The 20661-nt window shown below is 55.5% G+C and overlaps 6 protein-coding genes across 6 annotated transcripts; 2 read left to right on the forward strand and 4 right to left on the reverse strand.

Annotated features, from left to right (window-relative positions):
* Positions 1–8: 8 nt before the first annotated feature.
* Positions 9–1448, reverse strand: PHYSODRAFT_353483 (hypothetical protein). Its single transcript, XM_009517111.1, has 3 exons — positions 1099–1448; positions 558–736; positions 9–241 (listed from the first exon to the last, which is right to left on the reverse strand). Exons 1-3 carry the CDS (start codon positions 1430–1432, stop codon positions 89–91), a joined length of 666 nt encoding a protein of 221 aa, XP_009515406.1. The 5' UTR covers positions 1433–1448; the 3' UTR covers positions 9–88.
* A 654-nt stretch (positions 1449–2102) lies between these two features.
* Positions 2103–6039, forward strand: PHYSODRAFT_349053 (hypothetical protein; the record flags this gene model as incomplete). Its single annotated transcript, XM_009517112.1, has 3 exons — positions 2103–2346; positions 2515–4079; positions 4107–6039. The coding sequence occupies 3 exons, from the start codon at positions 2103–2105 to the stop codon at positions 5952–5954; spliced, it is 3657 nt and encodes a 1218-aa protein (XP_009515407.1). The 3' UTR covers positions 5955–6039.
* Positions 6040–7417: 1378 nt separating this feature from the next.
* On the reverse strand, positions 7418–7774 carry PHYSODRAFT_293740 (hypothetical protein; the record flags this gene model as incomplete). Its single annotated transcript, XM_009517113.1, has 1 exon — positions 7418–7774. The coding sequence occupies one exon, from the start codon at positions 7772–7774 to the stop codon at positions 7418–7420; it is 357 nt and encodes a 118-aa protein (XP_009515408.1).
* A 175-nt stretch (positions 7775–7949) lies between these two features.
* On the reverse strand, positions 7950–14280 carry PHYSODRAFT_467823 (hypothetical protein; the record flags this gene model as incomplete). Its single annotated transcript, XM_009517114.1, has 3 exons — positions 7950–12083; positions 12156–12814; positions 12891–14280. The coding sequence occupies 3 exons, from the start codon at positions 14278–14280 to the stop codon at positions 7950–7952; spliced, it is 6183 nt and encodes a 2060-aa protein (XP_009515409.1).
* Positions 14281–14690: 410 nt separating this feature from the next.
* Positions 14691–15344, reverse strand: PHYSODRAFT_426731 (hypothetical protein; the record flags this gene model as incomplete). Its single annotated transcript, XM_009517115.1, has 1 exon — positions 14691–15344. A coding segment is annotated over one exon (654 nt), but the record flags the coding sequence as incomplete, so codon positions are not given.
* A 3530-nt stretch (positions 15345–18874) lies between these two features.
* Positions 18875–20518, forward strand: PHYSODRAFT_293744 (hypothetical protein; the record flags this gene model as incomplete). Its single annotated transcript, XM_009517116.1, has 1 exon — positions 18875–20518. One exon carries the CDS (start codon positions 18875–18877, stop codon positions 20516–20518), a length of 1644 nt encoding a protein of 547 aa, XP_009515411.1.
* Positions 20519–20661: the final 143 nt, after the last annotated feature.

The following is a 20661-nucleotide window of genomic DNA, read 5'->3' on the forward strand; positions in this document are numbered from 1 at the left end:
TGGAGTTTGGTGATAGTTTCATCAGGTATATTGTTCTTTCATCTCATTCCATCGCATCACACTGCTAGAAAGGATAGCAATTGCGCACTTAGAACTTGAGGGCGTGGGCGCGGTCGTTCTTGGTCAGCGAGAACTTGGCGTTCAGGTAGGCCTTGAGGAACGGCTCAGCGTCGAGCTTCTTGATCAGAGCCGAGTCCACGGCCTTCTGGTCCTTCTTGCGCTGCTCCGGGATGACGGGGGCCTGTGGAGGATACAGCAACAACGCGTTAGTATCTTATAGGGAGCTTATGTGCCGAAGCAAGCGATCCCAAGCGCTCATGTGGTGTGGAGAAGAGCAAAGAAGCCAAGGCATCAATACCCTCCTCCAAATCCGCCCACGCAACCACACACTCTCAAAAAGAAGACAAGGAGAGATCCCAAAGGTTCATCGATCCCAATCTTTCCTCGAAAAGCGCACAGTCACGTGGTGTGGACGAATCGTGTGAAGTGTTCTTGACGAACCGACCAACGGAACGGGATGCTCACAAGAGATCGCAGGGAAAATGATGAAAACTTACGGCGCTCGACTGGGCGAAGAACTGCTCCTCCTTGCTCTTCTTGGCGGCCTTCTCCTTGGCGAAGTAGGCGTCGTCGATGGCAGGGAGCTCCAGGCCCTCAATGTTGACCTTGGTCGACGTGGCGATCACGTACGACTGGTTCACGCGACGGAGCGGCACGCCGTTGACCTTGTACGGGCCTGTTAGAAAGACACATCGCTTGGTTAGAAGCTGATCTTCAAGTACCAGCTTACTTGTTGAAGTAAACTGGATCCGGCATTCCTCAGGTCTCATAATCTGATGGATCTTTGGCAAAAAGACACCCCTCCACATGTACCAGGACAGCCATCGGGAACCGCATGCCACTAGCCATGTGCCACTCAGAGCAGTCCTCTTACGAGGCGACAATAAGGGTTATTAGCGTAGTGACACGAGACCATGGGAGCCGAGGCAGATACGGAGGGGACGGCAGAGCGCCTCTCAAGTGTCAAGTTTGCATCATCGGAATGCCGTCTCCAATGCCTCCACCATTTCACAAAAGAATCTTGGAACTGAAACTTACCAGTCACGAGCAGCAGGCCCGAAGCCAGCTGCTTGAGGAAGACCACGCGCTTGCCACGGAAGCGGCCCGACAGCAGGATCAGGACCGTGCCGGGGGTGATCGACTTGCGGAGCTTGGCGGTCTTGACGCTGTTGCGCTGGGTCTTGGCCGAAGGCAGCGGCTTCGGGATGTAGTCGGCCGGGTACCACTTCTTGGTGGACACCTTCTTGGCGACGACCTTCTTCTCGCCGCCCTTCTTGACGACCTTGCCACGGCCGTTCTTCTTCGAGAGGCTGTTGGCCGAGATGGCGTTGATACCGCGGGCGAGCACGATGTTCTGGGTCTTGGCGGGCATGGTGATGAATATACCTGAATGAAGGAGCGAGAGGCGTTAGGGGGACAACAGTCCACAAAGAGACGATGCCATGACGCTGGTCTCTTACCTGTCTGAAAAGAACTGAGCCAAAGGAGGCGCTCTCGGCGCAGCGAGAGGCAACCACAGCCAACCACAACGGTTGATGTGTCGAACACAACTAAGAGCGGTACCGTGTACCCTCTGGACACGCCCAGCGGTTAAGAGGCCGGTTAGGGTTAGGCCTAGCGGGGTACCGTGAAAGATACCGGTATTGCCGGTAGTGCTAGCCCTGCTGTCATCAGGCTTGCCCTGTCATGCTAGGTTAGATGGCTCGGTGCGTCGAAGCAGGTAAGAACATCGTGGTGAAGTACATTGGAGCTAGCCCTCTCGTGCAGTACTTACAGTTAGCGCTTGGCTCGCTCGCTCCCCCTGTGCTTGGATGTTCATGCAATCACTGTCATCAACCCCGCCAAAGCTGATCACCTTCAAGCAACTTCAGTAACTTATGTTGCCCAGCGACGTAACATGAACCACCGCTTCAACACAGTGCAGATCTCATCCTGGCCTTGCAGTGCGGTGCTGGCCTGCTGCTTCGCTGCGGCAGACTTCATCACGCCTCCCAGCGAGAGAACGCCTTCCACCCACCGAGCACTACTGTAGCCATCAAGCCATGGGCAAGCGCAAGGGTCGCCGTGCGGCCGCTCCCGCCGCTCTGGTGGACCCCATGGACCCCGAGACCTCTGAGCCGCCCTCGTGCGGGGACGGGGGGGGCTGCTGCGGCATCAAGAGCGACGGGGGAGAAACGGCGGTTTCCTGCTCAAGCGGCGAGGAGGACGTGGCTGCATTGAAGAAGGAGGAGGAGAGCGAGACGACGGAGGTGTGTGCGTCTTCGTGCTGCAGCGGCGACCAGAAGAGCGGGAAGGAGTTTTCGCCAGGGGCAGAAGGAGGCAGCTGCTGCGCTGCTGAGGAGGAGCAAGCGGCCGCTGTTCAAGTAGATGTGAAAGCGGCGGAGGTTGCTGGCTGCTCGTCCGAGGCCGTTGTGGATGAGAACGGAGCTGACGACTGCTGCAAACCGAAGCAAGAGGGCACGTCTGGATGCTGCTCGTCTAAAGTGGAGGTAACTACTGCCGATGCGTCCGCTACTAGTTCAGGCTGCTGCTCGTCGAAGGCAGCAAAGACTTCAAGTGAGTCAGACGAGTCCTGTGCGTCTAGAGGCGAACCGAAGTCGACTGCCTGCTGCTCGTCGAAGAAGAAGGAGGTCGACCCGGGGTGCTCATCGTCCAACGCCCTGGAGGCTGATCTTGCCGCTGACGACTGCTGTGCATCAACGAAAAAGCCCAAAGCCTCTGGTTGCTTCTCGTCAAAGGCGAACAAGACTCCTGGTGTGACTGCTTGCGGGCCGTCGGACGTGCCGATGGCCAAGGGCGGAGGTTGCTGCTCGTCCAAGAAAGAGATCAAGGAATCTGGATGTGGTTCGTCCGACGCGTCAAAGACTGAGTGGAGTGGCTGTTGCTCTTCCAAGAGAGAAACGAAAGCGTCGGGATGCTGCTCATCTAAGGCGTCGAAGAAGGAGTCAGGTGGCTGCTGCTCATCCCCAAAGGGCAAGAGGAAGACGCCTGGTTCGGGATGCTGTTCATCAAAGGCGAAAGACCTGCCGCTTCCGGAACGAACCCCAAGCTTTTTAAACCGCTTGGTGCAGTTTCGCAGCGACCGCGGCGCTGCGCTTGAGAAACAGCGATCGAACTTCAGCAGCTCGGGTAAGCAGAGAAAAATGAGCGAATCACTGGAGACGCTGCGCCTGAATATTGGCGGCATGACGTGCAGTGGCTGTTGTACGCGGATCGAGAAGTTTATGGTCGCGCAGCGTGGTATTGCAGACGTGAATGTGAGTCTCCTTACGAGCCGTGGGGTCTTTCAGTATGATCCGCGACTGGTGACGGCAAAGGACATCGAGCAAACCGTGGCTACGCTAGGGTTTGAGCCGAGTGTTCTGTCTAGCGACGAGCTTGTTAGCATCGTCCTGCACCTTGGACGGCCCGAGAGTGCACCGCGTGCGAGGAAACTGCTTCTCGAGTTTGTTGGAGTTGCTTCTGTGGAAGACGCCGATGAACCGCCCATTTCTTCGGGCTCGGGCTTGTCGTGCAAGACGTTGCTTGTCGAGTACAACCCGGATATCACTGGTGCCCGTAGAATTGTGCGTCATCTCTCGCGTGAGCTAGGATTCACTGTTCAAGCCTCAAGCCCACGAGCGCCATCGGTTCGTGCAGGAGAAGAAGAAGTGCGTCGATTTACACGGCTGTTACTTTGGAGCTGTCTGCTGTCATTGCCGGTCATCTTCATCGAGTTTGTGCTGCCGGCAATTTTCCCCTCGTCCGACAACAACCCAGCGGATGCGGCAGTCTGGGGCACCGCGGGCCACTTGAGTGTCCGAGACGCTGTGGAGTTGGTATGCGCTACACCAGTACTGTTTCTAGTAGCGCGCCCCATTCACGAAAGCGCTTTCCTGGCGCTGCGCTATGGTGGGCGGGTTACCATGGACGTCCTTGTCTCGCTAAGTGCTTGCACGGCCTACACGTTTTCGGTTTTCACGGTTGTGACAAAGGCGCTCAGGAGGTCTGGAGCACCGGGAGAAGTCGGACCAGCTACTGTGGGCCCGTCAACAGGATTGACCCAGCAACCACCGCAGGGGCACGTGGAGGCATCATTGAGAGCTGATACGTTTTTCCAGGTCACGGTGCTGCTTATTACTCTCATCCTGGTTGGTCGCTACATTGAAACGCGGGTGAAGTCTCGAGCTTCGAACAGTGTGGACGCGCTGCTGCGTATGCAGGCCAAGACTGCTATTTTGCTCGAAGACGAGGACCAGAAGGAACTGTACGTTGATGTGGTGCTTGTCGAGCGTGGAGATCTACTTAAGGTTCTTCCTGGTACACGGGTACCTACGGATGGTGTGGTTGTGGGAGGTGTTAGCTCTGTGGATGAGTCCATGGTGACAGGCGAAGCTCGTAAGGTGCCCAAGGAACCTGGAGCGACAGTGATCGGCGGCTCCATCAATGCTCAAGGCGTTCTGACCATGCGGGTCACGCACACACTTCACGAATCCATGTTGGCGCGAATGGTGCGACTCGTTGGGGAAGCACAGGCCTCACGGGGTGTGCGCCAGAGTATTGCCGATGCGGTGGCAGCATACTTCACCACGTTCATCATCGTTTTGGCGGTCTGCATATTCGCGTTGTGGTACTCTCTCGCTAAGCGCGGTCTAGTGGACACACAGGGCTGGGGGCCTTTCCCATTTGCACTGCGATTTGCGATCACGGTCTTGGTCATTAGTTGCCCGTGTGCGATCAGCCTTGCTGTGCCAACTGCTGTTATGGTTGCTACGACGAAAGGGTCGCAGGTGGGCGTCCTTTTCAAGGGTGGTCGGGCGCTGGAGGCGCTTGAAGAAGTGGATGCTGTCGTGTTTGACAAGACGGGCACCCTCACCACTGCACAGCTCGGAGTGGCTAATGTGTTCACGCCAAGAAATGGTCTCAGTTCCACTCGGCTCTGGCGCTATGTAGCCTCCGCGGAAAGCGGTAGTGAGCACTCCATTGGCAAAGCACTAGTCGCGCATGCCGAGACTCAAATCCAAGGGTTTCAAGTCGATGAAGCACAAGGGTTCGAGGCCGTTCCTGGATGTGGGGTACACTGTACTGTGCGAAGAGTTGATGTACGCCTCGGTTCGCTCACGTGGCTTAAACAGCAAACGTACAGTGACTATCGTGCTCTTCGAGTTCCTCCGGAGTTCATCGAAGCAAATCAGCAGTTTCAGTCCCAGGGCTGCATCGTGGTGTTCGTCGTCGTTGATGGAGAACTACAATCTGCTATTGCGTTGCGTGACGCTCCGCGCCCCGAAGCCGCTCGTGTCATCGAGTATCTGAAGCACGAGGGAATCCAGCCGTGGATTGTCACTGGTGATCAGCATGGCACAGCAATGAGCGTGGCAAAGACGCTAGGTGTTCCCGAAGGCTCCGTGCTAGCCGAAAGTCTTCCTCATCAAAAGGTCGACAAGGTGCGCCTACTGCAGAGTTTGGGCTTGCGCGTTGCCTTTGTGGGTGACGGTGTGAACGACGCCCCTGCGCTTGCTACGGCTGATGTGGGTGTGGCACTTGGAGCTGGCACGGATGTGGCTCTTGACGCTGCTGACGTGGTGCTGGTCAAGGACGACCTGCGGGATCTGTTGAACGCCCGTGCGCTTTCATGCGCAACCAACAGGCGCATCAGGCACAACTTTGCCTGGGGGTTCATGTACAACGTGCTGATGATGCCTGTGGCGTGTGGCGCACTGTATGCACCGCTCGGAATCTGGATCCCTCCGGCCCTTGCTGGTCTGTCGGAGCTGCTCTCATCGGTACCGGTCATCCTCTTCTCGTTGCTGCTTAACCTTTGGAAGCCACCTTTCAATGGTGACTGGGGTCTACGACAGAATCATGTGGCGATCGACGTATCGGAATCTACGCCGCTGTTGCACAAGAAAGACTAGTTGTGCGGTTGCAAATGAGGCGAAGATACGGTAGACAGGGAAACACAGCAGTTTGCTGTTGCTTGTTTGTACACTTTGGTATGTTCCGATGTCATCCTTTGAGCTTCGTGTTTGCTGGCGACTCAGGTGCAAGCAAGCAACAGAGTGGCAGCAACAAAATACTTAATAGTCTACAACAGCTTCGTCGCACTGTATTGATTTCGCTTGTGTGCGCAATGTGGCACTTGGTGGTAGGTAGCACTCGCTCACATCGCCGGCTACTTAGTTGGCTATCTTTCACGGTTATCGTTGCTTTGCTTTCACGCAGCATCTCTGCTTTTCGAAGCTTCTTGTCAAGTGTCATTCGTCAGGCATTGGAGGAGCGGCCTCCACAGCCTGTAACGTGCGGAACCACTTCTTTGAAGGCTCCTCCTGCGTGGCCACGTAGATTTGGCATACAGCCACCGTGAATGCCAGCGCCAAAATCAGGAGCGCGATGCGTAACTGGTGGGCCACCAGTTACGCATCGCGCTCCTGATGTGGCCAAGTCGACAACGAGAAGTTAGGAGTGAAGCAGTGCACAGCGTTATTCACAAAAGAGTCCTGGCCAAGCCCAGCGACAAGCACGCGACGTAATGCGCGTCAGAATCGGCTCAGCGCGAGCTTGAATCTCGTTGTCGTTCACGTCGATCGCCTTGTGCGGTGCGTCTGAGTCAGCTGGCAAATAAGTATCAGAGACCATGGGGGACACCTCAATGCGTGTAGCCAACAACGAAGCGGACCTCATTCCCACGACTGGGGATGTAGAGAATTCCTAGGGGGAAGGGCAGGTCCGGAATCTCCGAAAATCCGACTGGTACCTGGCCTCTCTTCACCGCAGCGAAGTCGTCGTCCGCCGTACTCATCCATTTGCCATCCTTAAATGCCAGGAACAGTCGAACGTGGCGATGCTGAGCCCAACCGCGCTTCTCCACGATGGGGTCACCAGGTTGGAGACTGTCTCGTAGCGAGAAGCTATCACGTAAGAGGGTGACGCTTGATTGCCGGTGATGGCGTAGCGAATCTTCATCTCGTCTTTCCTTGCAGCCTTCATGCGCCTGCAGCCTTCCTGGACGGCAAGAGCTCTTGACGAAGACCGGGCCGGCTCATACCGGAGCTGGGAAGACCTCGCATGCCTGTTGATGCTGGATTTACCCGAGTGAACTGAGAAAGTCCTTCATATTGCAGAATCCATTTTCTCTTTCTCGTTCTTCCTAAAGGCCGATCTCAACTCTAACAATTTAGACGACAAACTCGTAAATTCTTCGCACAATCAATGGTTTTTCTTGCAATCCGTAGTTGACGGCCGCTGCACGAACGACGACAGCCAGCACCTTAACGGCAACGGCGGCGTTCTGCTCGGACGCTAGGCAACACACAACGACATCAAGGTTAATAAATGGGCATTAAAGCACATCCATGCCTTGTACAAGAGCAACGTACCTTCAGGGCTCTTCTGCAGTGTCACAATAGGCACCGATTTCACGGACTGTGTCGTTCGGAAAGCCAAGAGCGTCATCGCCCACTGCAGCGTGCGGATTCAAAATGTTGGCACTGGTCATGAGCGGCCGATCCGCCTCTGGAACTCTGCCCCACACCAGGAAGTGCTTCGGGTCGTCAAAACTAATCAGCCACCGACCGTCACGTTTCCTGGCTAAGAAAGCGGTCATCTGCTCAGTCGGAACACTAGAGTGCAACGTGCGCTGGACGACCTCCAATACTGCGTGGATGCTCTCGTATGGCTCCATTACCGCTGCAACTGTCTTCCCTTCAGGGACGATGGCGCAGTAAATGACCTTCATGTGCGCAGACGACTTAAGTTTGTGAAGTGTTCTAAGCTGTAGCCATTCTGTTCACACGTCACATATTTATCACACGTCGCAGATTTTGCTCCCGGGTATCGTAACTGCACACAACTGACTGCGTAGCACAGGGATTCAAGTGGAGTGCATCCACCATTTTTTGATCGTTGGTTTGTTAGCTAGGAGTTGATGTTCTCGTATACTTGAGAAATGCACCTCTGGCGTTCATTCGCGCAGTGTAGGGGTCCGTGGGCAGTGGCTTGTCATCACAACTGGAGACGATGGTGTCAAAGCGACGACGAAGTACTTCAACCTCTTCCAAGGCTGAGAATTCATTGTCTCCGAGCTCCTTCTCGATCTGTTGAGACTCATCGAGCGAATCCTGAGCGGCGCGCATGTTTCGAGCGACCTTGATTCCTGAGCCACAAGACGGGTGCGAGGGTGTGATCGCAGCTTTGAGCTGCTCTCCAAGTCGGCAGTCGCGCACGAATTCATCGCGCCGCGCAATAGCATCGCGCTCAGCCTGTTCTTCACGACGCTCCTGGCGCTGCTTCTGCTCCTCATCCGGCTCACCTTCGTCTCGTGCTGAGCGCGGATCCGGCTTCACCTTCAGTTGATAGCGCCGCTGCAGTGCTTTGAGTGAGAGAGCAAGATACACGCACGCAGACGCGCGGATTGACATCTGTGGGAACTTCGGACGTTCGCTTCCGAGTCCAAGCAAGACCTCGTTGAGTGCTGCTCCAAGCTGCTGCTCTAACTGCCCCGGGTAGCTTTTTGCCAGCGTCACCTGCGGTGGGAGCTTTACTGGCAGACTCTGCGATGTGTATCGCGATGGCTCGGTGCAAAACTTACGGCGTGCTTCCTCAGAGACGAAGAAGTACACTTTCGAGCGGTATGACGCGCGATAGAAGACGCTGCCGTGGCGTAGTGACGCCCAATCCTTCTCCCCGGAGCCCATCGCAAAAGTGACTGGGCAGTAGCCTTTCATCTCGGGGAAGTCGCAATCAGCCACGGTCAGCAGGCTTAGCAACGAAGCGTTAACTGGGGCCCTTGCGACCAGAGCCTGCGCCTCGCTCTCCGCTTCGTCCTGCGAAGGCCAAGGATCGTCTCCCTGTTGAACTGGAAGTTGGCCTGGTAAACACCCGACGGAAGCTTCAGGGCTCGCGAGGAACTGCTCGAGATTTTGCTGGTTCCCAAGCCAGAAGCTAGAGCCACGGAAATCCACACACAACTCCCGGTTTGATTGGCGAGAATGGTAAAATCTTCCAGCGCGCAGCTCAACCGGACAGAACGTCTGGAAAACAGGATGCTGTCGCGCTTGAAGCGCTTCACGGGAGCGCACAACACCTAACGATCGGGCTGCTCGGTCGGAAGCCATTGCCCTTGCGTGGTGTGCTACCAACCGCTGCTGCTCTTCGAGAAATGCTTGCGCCTGAGCGGCTACGTGCCAGAGCGAGTGGCTTGAACTATCAAGTTGGCGCACGTGGAAACTACCAAAGCGTCGAGTCCAGACGTCAAGCAGCTTTGGCCAATACTGATACCACCGTGAAAATGCCGCTCGAAGATCATTTTTCTCAACATTTCCCTGATGATCCTGCCAAACACTTGCGAAGCCGCGCTCCAGAACGAAAAGCATGTCTGGTTGAATGGTCGAGTCGACTTCTGTTGTACTTGGATGTGGAAGACTGTGCTGTAGCTCATGATGCTGCAATAGATACCCGTCGAGGACCCAACCACGCGCTTGACACTCTGAGGAGCGTAAACGAGTGCAAATGGACTCGTGAGTGAGATCGTTGTCGGATAAAGGGCTTCTTTGCTGTTGTTCCGTGATCTCCTGTAGTCGACGACGAAGTGCAGACCCACCCTGGCATTGCAGCACCCACTCCACAGCATTTTGGGGAGATACATACACCAGTCCGAGAGCATTCGCAAGTTCTTGGGCGACGCGTGTTTTACCTGCGAATGGAGCCCCCACTACGCAGCAGGTCAACTGGTGTCTTGGGGGAAGGCTAGCTTTCTCCAAGTAACGCGAGGGACAAGCCATGAAAGCTCGACGGGCTTCACGCGACCGAGGAAAGTAAATTTGACCCCGATGCACTACAGCCTTGACTGACGCGGCCGATAACGAGTCTGTCCGTCCTGTTACTGGGCACGCAAGGCCATGTTTGCCGATGAGAAGTTCACCTGATGCTAGCATCTTTTGCATTGCGCCTCCCGCCGACATGTCAAGCACCTCGCAATGCTCGAAAAGCGTCTCTCGACCTGCCATGAAATCGTTCAGAATTCGTCTCACGTGCTTGGTTGTTTGTCTTGGTGATCCGGTCGCATCCACCGGGTTACAGACTTTGACTCCTCGAGCTCTAAACGCAGCGATAGCTTCCTCCAGAGCCTTTTGATCTTCGGTATACTGTTCACGCAGCCGCGTACTCTCCTCTTCTCGTGCAGCCTCCATGTCTATCGGTGGTTCTTCTTCTTCGCCTTCGTCTGGAGGATTCCCCTCGCCTTCTGCATCGTCAGCAGACTGTATTTTACGCGTAAGAGCAAGTTTCCGACGCGGTGGCGGCAAGCTGGTAGCCCACCGACTCAACAAAGAGTTCACGACGTCGTCTTCTGACATTGACAAGGGAATCACAAGTGTTGGGAATAGTCCGAGCTTGAAACATATCTCCAGAGTCGACGCAGTTGGGATGCGTGAAGCTTCTGGCCCCAATCCAGCAATGATCTGTGCGACCGCTTTCTCGGACGTTGGCTGTCGACGATGAAGCTCTCGTTGAAGCGCTCTGATGGACACTTCTTCCTGCGCCAATCGTGCTTCTTCCGGCTTGAGCTCTTCTAGCAGCTGGTTGCGTTCAGCCTCCGTTGAAACAGCGGCTAGATCCACATTCATGAACTCCGTTGCCGTGTTACCTGGCTCTGTTTCCGTTTGGGCGAGTGCTGCAGCGATGCGACCGCGTCCCGATCCTCGAACTCCGAGCAGCAACACGCACGGTATGAAGTTTGAGGTTGCACGAGGTCCTGTAGGAATGAAGGCCGACGGATTTCCCTCAAACGCGTGGCGCTCCGATTCACCAGCGAAAGCGTAAAATTTCTGCCTGAAGCAGCAAACGTGAGATGGAAGACCAGGTATCAGCAGGCCACGCGTACTCCAAGACACCGGGCAAAACCGTCCACATTCTCCCTGAAGCTGTAGTGCTCGGCTTCTTGCTGCTTCAGCTTGCGCTTCCGCCTCAGGATCCGTGACATCACTCTCAGCTTCTCCTTCTTGCGGCGGACGACTATATGGCTCTTCATCCTGATCACGAAGTGGTGGAGCGAATAGCACAGCGGGATCGTACTCATCAACGAGCTGTGGAGCCTGTCCGTCCTCGACACTATCCAAACGCGGTGCAAGTGGGTTTATCTCGCGCTCGATGGCTGCCAGGGTGTCGCTGGGTTGCTGAAATAGTGGGCAGTTTATCACGCGAGGGGTGCCACCAAGTCCTTGTGATACGTCTTCAGCGCCAGCCTTTTCGGCCTGGAACTGCTGCCGCCGTAGCGCAGATAGTGCACTAACTGCATCAGTATCGGCACCGCCTTCCTCTTGAGACTCTCTATTCATCACTAAAATCGCGTCGGGCACGCATCCGTGCTCCAGCAGAACTGCAGCGACGTCACGAGTTAGTGGCAGGTCCATGATCATCCACCCAGAAAATGCATTCAATTTGGGCAGCAGGGCTTTGACAGCTTCGGAGGCTGCTGTTGCAGCTTCAGTGGAGGAGACAACCTGTCCCCTCATAAGGCGCATTTCCATGGATATGCTGGGGGAAATCTTGAGCAGCTTTGATGCAGACACAGTCTGAACATTCAGCCCAGTCTCCAGTGCCTCCAAGTACGCAGGCGTAAGAATTTCACCTACACCAGTATTGACTAGCCAAAAGTTGCGATACGTTGATAGAGCTGGGAACTCTCGGCGCAAAAACTGGAGCGGGTGTGAGCAAAAAGCTCTTCTGGCATCTGATGAGGCCAACAAATAGACTCGACCAGAGTAACAGGCTGTATACTCAGGATCACCGGGTGTTAGTGCGGTGCCAGAACTTGTCACGGGGCAAAACTCACGCCACTTTGACAGCAGTCGGCGCTTAGCATCACGTCTGGGCAACATGGAAAATGTTTCAGTCGTAGAGCTGGGTTCGGCTTCATGCAGCGCAGACCAGTCTCCATAAAGCAGCCACCTGATCTTCTCAGCACGGCTGGATCCGCTTAGATCTTCAGGCAACAACACCGCGTAGGCCTCACGGGAAGTGCTGAACCGGGATAAACCCAATGATGTCTGCAACAAGCACGGAAATGTGTGCATAAGGTAAGAAGCTAACATAAATCTACTGAGTGCAATGATACTTACGCCCGTAATCGCTTGGATGCAGTGATCTCGGATGACATTAAGGGACTGAACCGCAAGCACAGCTACCAAATGGTAGCCAGAAGGGTTGTTCGACGTGGTAGCAGCTCGGTACATCGCCAACTCGTTCTCCATTCGCGTCACATACCCACGAAAATGTTTGAAAAGCTTCGCCAAAGTAATCGAGCCAAACGGCAAAGAAGCTTCTGTGGGTGGCTCAATCTCGTTGCGTTCGGCAGGAGTCGGCTCCGGTGGTGGCACAGGCTCTTCGGGAATAACTTGGTCACCATCTTCCGGGTCAGTCTCTTCGGTAGCGCCTTCTTCGGGTTCTCCCTCTTCGGTAATGCCTCCCTTTTCAGCGGGAGCATTCGTCTCCTGTGACTCCTCTGCTTGCAGCTCTACCTTCTTCGGTGGCAAGAGAAAATCTGCGAATCCTCGCGTAGCTAATTCTTCGGGGTTTGTCGACTGTAGGAGAGCAAGCTCTCGCGCTGAGTATAAACGACCGGCGGTCGGTGTCAGCTCTGACCCTCTGAGTTGATACTCGAGCTCATTGGGTAGTGCTGTGAGAGCGACTAAGTAATCGGTTGCTATGGTGGGCTCGGCATTTTCTGATGATGCCAACTCGTACGGGTATACATCGTCCATGATCACTCCGACACCAGCTACGAGAAGCAAAAACAAACACACACAGTGAGGTCTGATCGGCATATTCACTGCAGCTGATAAGATATAACGTACCGAGCAAGGATCGAGTGGCTTCAAGTCGCAGCAATGCAACTGCTGTTCTCCGGTCAACCACTTTTCCCATGCATAGTGCATCGAAATCTTCGTCTCGAAAAATACGGTCCATTTCTTCGTCCACATCGGTGTTCTCATTGCTGGTTGTCACGTCAGGTTCGGGTGTTTCCATTGACTCCGTGGCTGGCGGTGTCTCCCCTACCGATTTTTCACCTTCGGTAGGCGGGGTGACAACTTTGCGGCGTTGACGAATTTGAAGCTTGCGATCAACTGCTCGCTGTACAGCCCCATCGAGAGACAAGTACTTTAGTCTTAGTCGTCGCGCTAGCACTCGGGCAAGCCGTGTTTTGCCACATCCGGGTGGCCCCACCACTGCGACTCTAAGAGCTGGGAACGCGGATAGAGCAGCAGTAAGGGCTTCTTCTGGATCCCAGTGCGTTGCACTCTCACGGTGAAGCTTTCGGCCTCGGACTGGAGTCGCCCCCGAGCCAATGCAACCTACGAGCTCCATATGTAGCCGCTTTGCCGCGACCATGCTGTCTTCAGCGACGGCCATGGAGGCATCAGCAGCGTCAGTTTTCATTTCTTCTGCTGCATTGGCCGCGTTGCCATTCGCGCTGGTCTTCTTCTTTGGAAAGGCTCGGGTGAGTGAGAATTTTCGAGGGTTATAGCTCAGTAGAAGCTGCTTGAGCGACATCTCTCGTTGATCAGGGGGCTGCAATCCCCGAATGCTTCGTAAGGAGTCGCTTGATGGTGGGAGCTTTTGCAGGAACGCATCGTTAGCAATCTTCGGGATTCGATTCAGGGGCCGAAGTACGAAGCGATCCACTGTTTCAGCAGCAATGGTTTCATCTTGCTCTGGCTCACTAGTGGAAGGCGGCACAACCAGCTCTGCGATAGAGTTCCGCAGCTCCCGGAAGAAATTCACGTACAGGGTGGCTGCGCTTTCAACAGGTAGAATAATCTCCGCAAGCTGCATGACAGCCTCACGAAATTGTTCACAAGACATGAGCTCATTGTCCAGACTTGAGGCCCCTTTGGTGGATTCTCCGATACTGCCGGTGCCTTCTAAATCGTATTCCCAGTCACGCTGTGCCGCAGCGAGTGCGAGCGGATCAGTCGACAACGGAAGCACCAAGGCTTTCGCAGCTCGGGCGAAAAAACCGACGTATCCCTCTCGGTTCAAAGCACAGGAGCTCATGGGCTTGGCCAGGTCCCATAACAGCGTCACTTCGCGAGCAACTTGTCCATTTGCTTCCCCACCGCTCACAGACTCGTCGCCCTCCAGCATCGCAATTCGTCGATTATGCCACAGCCGAAGCAGGTTGACCTTGCCCTCACCTACACTGCGTTCCCGTTCATCTTCAGCGAAGAGGAAGTGCCGACGCATCGAGACTCTAGCGTGATCGATGTCTCGCTCAAAGCTGGATGGTTTGTGAAGGATCCGCAATGGCGACTACTCGGAGGAACACGCCTAATGAAGACGAAGCAAAAAGGTTGGTCGGTTTCACAAACTTCCCATTTCTAAGGATCTTGCACTCGTCTAAATTATAAGCGTGCTCTACCGCTGTAGACACGAGTAAAGGTTTAGTTCGGCTTCTATGCTAGACTTCGAGATGTCAAGGTGACTCGAGTAGACTCGAGCGCAATCTCGGCACTGGTCGTGCGCACTCGAGTCTTCTTGTCACCTGGGCGCTGCTGCTTCTTCATTAACTCGTCGCCCTTCTTTTTGAACATGTTGCCGATGGATTTTCGTCGGGACTGCTGCTTGGTCACTGCAGCGTCCTGCACCACCCACGGGTGCTGCAGAGCCGCCTCCACGGAGAGTCTTGATTTGGGATTCACGTCGAGAAGCCCGGCAAGCAGGTCACAACACGCAGCTGGCATTTGCGATAGCAGGCCAGTCTCCTGGAGTGCGATCGCTGAGCCGCGCTCAACCATTCGACGGAAGAGTCTGTCACTGTCAACCCAGACCCGGCGTACCAAAGCGCGCTTGGTGCACAGGGTCCACAGAATGACTCCGAGTGACCAAGCGTCAGCCTGTCGGGCATCTTCCACTTCACAGCGACGCAGTAACTCTGGTGCAGCATACGCCTCCTTGGCCACTTGTAAGACTTGAACGTTTGGCCGGTCGAGCCTGAATCGCTGAGCGTGGCCCAGATCCCCAACTTTCACGACGCCAGACTCGGTGACGAAAACATTTTCCGGCGACAGGTCCAAGTGGGCGATACCAGCGCTGTGCAGTACTTGCACACCGCGCAGCACAGAGCGGAACACACGACGTCTCCCCGCATCGGTGCAAGTCATCATCGAGGAGCTTTGAGGAGAGACGCCGGCCGTTTGAAGGCGAAGCTCTTGCTGCATGATCTCGAGCAGGTCTCCGCGCGCGCAGTGCTCGTGCAGAAGGTGGAGTCGCTCTCCTTGCAGGAAGTGCCGCTCCAAGTTGACCACGTTCTCGACGTCCCGAACCGAGAGGTGCAAGTCCAATTCCTTCAACGCTGCGGCGCTTGCATTGCGCCCTTCGGGGGTGGAGGAGGTCATGAGAGTGCTCTTGTCGACAAAGAGTCGACCCGAAGCAGGGCACTCGACGAGATCCACGTACTGGAGCCTATCGAGACTTTCTTGAATCCGCGAGCAAAGTGTCACCATTGCCAAAGATTAACGTACAGTAACAGTAGAGCGAGACTCCGCCACCCACGCAGCGTTTTTCAAAGTGAGCACAGCCTCCGACAACGATCTCCTATATTTACTTACCTTACCAGGTGGATTCTTTGCATTGCAAGTAACGAACGGCATAGCAGTTTTCCCCGGCCACCAGTTTTCTGTCACACATTATGGCTCTGTAGAGCAAAGGTCTGACGGAAATGTGGTTTCCAGCTGTATGGCTGCTGCGATCACCCTCTCCCCACTAACATCCTGCTTGTACTGTCTCGGCCGCGTGGGAAGTTGGCGTTCACCAAGGTGTGCGAAACTGCAACTTGCTTTCATTCTGCTGGTGGCACGTCATAGCCCAGGTGGTGATAATACTTAATCTTATTTGAACATGAGATTACTGTACTTGCCTCGACCGCCCTGCATCCACGTGAGAGCAATGGCGTGCGTGTTTCATACGTAGTGGCTCAGCTCAACTCGTCGCACCTTTGAATTCATTCGCGGCGTCCCCTTCGCAAAAGTTGGTTACCACTAAGTCCATGGGTCGCCACGTAAGTTGGTTTTCAGTCCATGCACTGGGACTTGTGGAGCTAAAAGGAATGGAGCTACTCAAGGCCAGTTGATGACCAGCAGCTCGAATCGACTAGGCTCCGTGAGCCCTAAGGTGATCCACATGGCATAGGCCAAGGAGATGACCTCTGTCAAAGGAATGTCGGTGTTGACGGGCTGCCAGTTGTTGCCCTCGATCGCCCAAAATGGGACTGATACCTTAGTGCGAAGAAGCGCCCGACAGCTCCGTGAACCTTATTGCGTTATCTCTTGCGCGGAGAGAGGAATTCGTCGCGATAGACTCGACGCATGAGCATACTGCGCCGGAAGCGAGACATTCGTGTCCTCGGTAACGCGGTGCAGGTCGCGACGCAGCCAAAAGATCCCGGCTGAAACGCCTCGCAGTAAGAATGACGATCCCACCGACGCGCGAGTATCTCGAGGACTCGACCCCCGGGCACGCCAAGCAAGCAGCCTCGCCCGCCAAGCCCTCGGTAGATGCAGTGCTGGACTACAGCAACTCATACCTAGGAGACGACAAGTGCGCGGAGATCGTCGAGAAGTCTCGGCTTGCCAGCGTGCCAACGCGTTTGGATCTGCGTGGCAATTGCTTCGAAGCTGGTGCTGCGCGGGCTCTGGCTGCGTTGCTGCGATCCTCGCATAATGTTGTGTCCATCAGCCTGGAATGGAACAATGTCGGTCTGCTGGATCAGGGAGTCGAGGCCCTCGCTGGAGCACTAGAGGTCGACAAGCGGTTGCTAACGCTCGACTTGCGCAACAACAACATCGGCCCCGAAGGCGCCAAGGCGCTTGCCAAAGCCCTGAGGTTCAACCGCACGCTGCGTCAGCTTGACTTGCGCTGGAATGAGATCGGGAATCCAGGCGTGTTGGCATTTCGAGAAGCGCTGCAGAGCAATCATTCGCTTGTGACTCTGGAGCTCATGGGGAACAACAGCAGCCTCAAGCACGTGGATGAAATCGAGGTCTTACTAGCGCGAAATCGTGCTTTTACAGAGATGCCAGCGCCTTTGGCTGTTGATGCTTCGTGCCAGCCAGACGAGGATTCAACATCAAACAACGAAAGCCCCAAAGCTGCAGCAAATGACCAACTACTACTGCAAGTGCTTGCAGAAAAGGAGGAATTGGAGACGGAAGTGAGCCTAGGCAAGCGAGAGCGTCAAAAGATGGTAAGGTGGGGTGCTCCAGTAAGCTGCACATACATGGATCGACTTAACTTTCGTGGTCTGCCAATTATTTCCAGGTAGAGAAGGCAGAGGAACTCGAGATGCAGTTGCAACAGACCCGGAAAGACGCAGACATGGCCAAGGAAGATCGAGATCGTTATCAACAACGTGAAATCGACGCAAAGCGAGATGTCCACGAGCTGAGGATGCAGCTTGATGAGCTCGAAAATCGCAGGAAGCTGGAGTTTGAAGAGTACCGGTGTGCACGAACTGCTCTAGAGCGTGAGAATGGAGTCATTCGAGAGAAAACGGGGCACATGGAGGCCCTGCGCAACAAGGAAGCGGAGCAAAAAGACAGGCAGATATCCCTGCTGGAAGAGGCCAAATATGCACTCGACAACGAAATGCACCGCGCATCTCTTTCGATCAGGTGAGCTGACTTCATAGTGCACACTTTGGTTTTTACTTTGAATCGTAGTGACTCTGATGCTCGTGTGCTCGCTCTTCAGGGCGCAACAGGAGGAAATCGGAAAGCTACAGAAGCAGCTACTGGACGCACAGCAAGAATATGCTCGAAAGGAAGCAAAGTTGCTCTCCGAGCACGAAGGAAGCTTGAGCGCAGCCCAGCGGCAACACGAAATGGTTGTTGGTTCACTGCAGACGCAGCTCAGCTATAATTCGACGCAACTCGAGACAAGCGAGCGAAGTGTCCGTGAACTCAAGGAAAAGCACGAGTCTCTGCAAGCCAAGCTGCTACAGACACAGATTGACCATGAAAAGGCTATTGGAGACCTGAAGCAGCAGTGGGAGGCGGAAGTGCAGGAGCGCATCCAGCGCTCAGTTGGCTCTGTGGAGGCCCAAGTGGCCGAGGTGAAGAAGGCGCGGAAGCATCTCGAGCGAGAGGTGGAGAAGCACCTCGACACGATCATTCAGCTCCGCCAGGACAGTGTGTCACTGCAGCAAGCCAAGGATGCAGCTCAAAGAGAGCTCGAAACCACAATGGAGGCGCAGTCCAAGGCGCTGCAGGAGAAACAAACGCAGCTGGCTACGGCGATGAGCGAGAGAGCGCGATGCGAAGAGAAGCTGCAGCATCAATTGCGGAAGATGGAGGAGCAGGACGCCAGGCTCGTGCAGATGCAGGTAACATTCGACGAACGAATGCAGGCCCTGACCGCCAGCGCAAAGGTCGCGGCCGAGGAAAGTGCCGCCGCCTTGATGGAGAAGGCAGGAGCGGTCGCGGCGCTAGAGGCCCAGGTGCTGCAGCTGGAGCGGGAGCTGTCCGCCCAGAACCACGAGCACGAGCGTCGCATTGATGACCTGGCAGAATCCTTTGGACGTTTCGTGCAGGAGCAGATCGCCACGGAGCGAGAACGCCGCAAGAAACGGCCCGCCGACGCGAGGTCCGACGCCTAGTTGGCACCGGAGCAATCGTACCGAGGCTGCGGTTGCCACAGCTGCCCTCGCAGGAGTTCAGTGTCCTCAAGAGTTCGGACTCCGCATGGTAACTGCGGGTAAAATGAATCACGGGGCAATGGATGGCACGAGCGCTGCGATATAGGCATTCACTTGACCATGTTGAAGTGATTTCAATGAGACAATATGATTGGCAGTTTCCGTTGGACGGTCGCTGATTGGCAGTTTTCCATCACAGTGGCATGGGCCGAAAATCGAATTTTTGTCGCACCATATGGTCTGGACGCATCAACCCAGCGGCAGCCATCAGTCACCTTACAATCAAATATTGAAGGTACATCGGTTATTGCAGTGCAAAATGACTGGAAAAGGACGCTGAAAAGTATTACGTGCGTAGTTGCCCCTCTGCGACGTCCTGCACCGGGCCAGCGAGTGCCGGAGGGGATTAGCCGACGCCTGAGCACGGCACGCTGGAGCCGCACGCCACCACAGCACGGTGCCGACCGCTGCCAGTTCCGCTTTGTCCCCGGAGGGCTCACACGAACGAGATTGCCCCATCGAGATCTGGTAACGCTCGCGGCGGTCGCCCACCGAAATACAATGAAGGGCTCCAGCAGCAGCAGCGTGCAAACGCTCATCGATCAGTTCGAACTCATGGCTCAGGCTAACGCAGAGCCGGCCGCTCCGCGCTCGTGGTCCGTAGCCGGATCCAAGAGGACTGCACTTCCACCGCAGCCAACGTCAGATAACTCCCCGATCAAGGAGATCATTTACCGCCTGAATACGCAGCGCGCTCGTGCCCGGTCGGATCCCGTACAGATCGTGTGCAAGCCAGAGGAGACCCACGAGGTTGCCGAGCCTGCCGAAGAGCAGTCGCCAGAGGAGGAAGCAGAGAGCAAACCAGAGACCCCAATCAAGCCAGTCGTCTACAAGAGCCTTACCGTTAAGACCCTGCAGTCCGACGACGAGGATGACGCCAAGACCCTCAACTCGTACGATGGCGAAAGCGATGCGGACTCAACGGCGACCATCAAGTCCACGCGCTACTCGATCGTACCTAGCAGCCCGTCCTCGTTCTCCACGGCTTCTACAGGCTCCCTCGACTCGCTCCTTAGCTCGCTGGACATGTTCCTCCCCGAGTTCCTACAGGCATCAGGTGAGACCAGTTCAGAGACGTCGAAGATTGTCAAGCCCGCCGTCTATCGCTCAAGACGCTCCTCTCTGCCGGAAAACCCGCAGTCGAAAACGACCTCCAAGCTGATCCCACCGACTGCATACCGACGAGCGTCGCTCACCGGGAAGTCATCTTCGTCAACGAAGGAGACCGGAATACTTGCAGCCCCCAAACCGCGTCGCTCCTCTCTCTACACGGCTAAAAACCCGGTACCAGTTGCCTCGACGCCCGCAAGGCCTCGTCGCGCCTCGCTCTCAGCCACGATGGTGCCACCTGCCGTCAAGTCAGCGCGCCGTTTCTCGGAATCAGCCCGCGGAGCTCAGCCCGTGGATACGTCTCCACGTGCGAGGACACGCTCGAACTCGACGTCTGTGCCTCGGTATATGGACTACGACAGCTCGCCACGTTTTGCAGCCACAAAGGCCCGGAACCTGGAGCGCCGCCGTCAGCTGGAAGAGTGCAACCGCAACCTGGCCGCCGACAAGGGCAAGCAAACACACACCACAAGCAAAACCCCTCGGAGGCCGCGCACGCCGGAGTGGCAGGGCCGCCTTGACCAGGTTCGCTCACGTTTGTTCGACTCAAAGGAGGACAACAAGTCGCGCGCACCCAAAGCGACATCAACTCGAAGGCACTCGACCTCCAGTCGCGTCTAAAGGTTTTGATGCTGGTGCTGCGGCGCTCGTGCCCTCTGCGTATCTTTTCGCTTAGTTGAGCTGCATGTCTTCCTGTCCTACGCGAGCGCCGCGTAACTTATACCATAAACTTAATAGATTTGTACACACAATGTCCACCGTCT

The sequence above is a fragment of the Phytophthora sojae genome, assembly GCF_000149755.1.
Source record: "Phytophthora sojae unplaced genomic scaffold PHYSOscaffold_1, whole genome shotgun sequence".
Taxonomy (NCBI): Eukaryota; Oomycota; class Peronosporomycetes; order Peronosporales; family Peronosporaceae; genus Phytophthora; species Phytophthora sojae.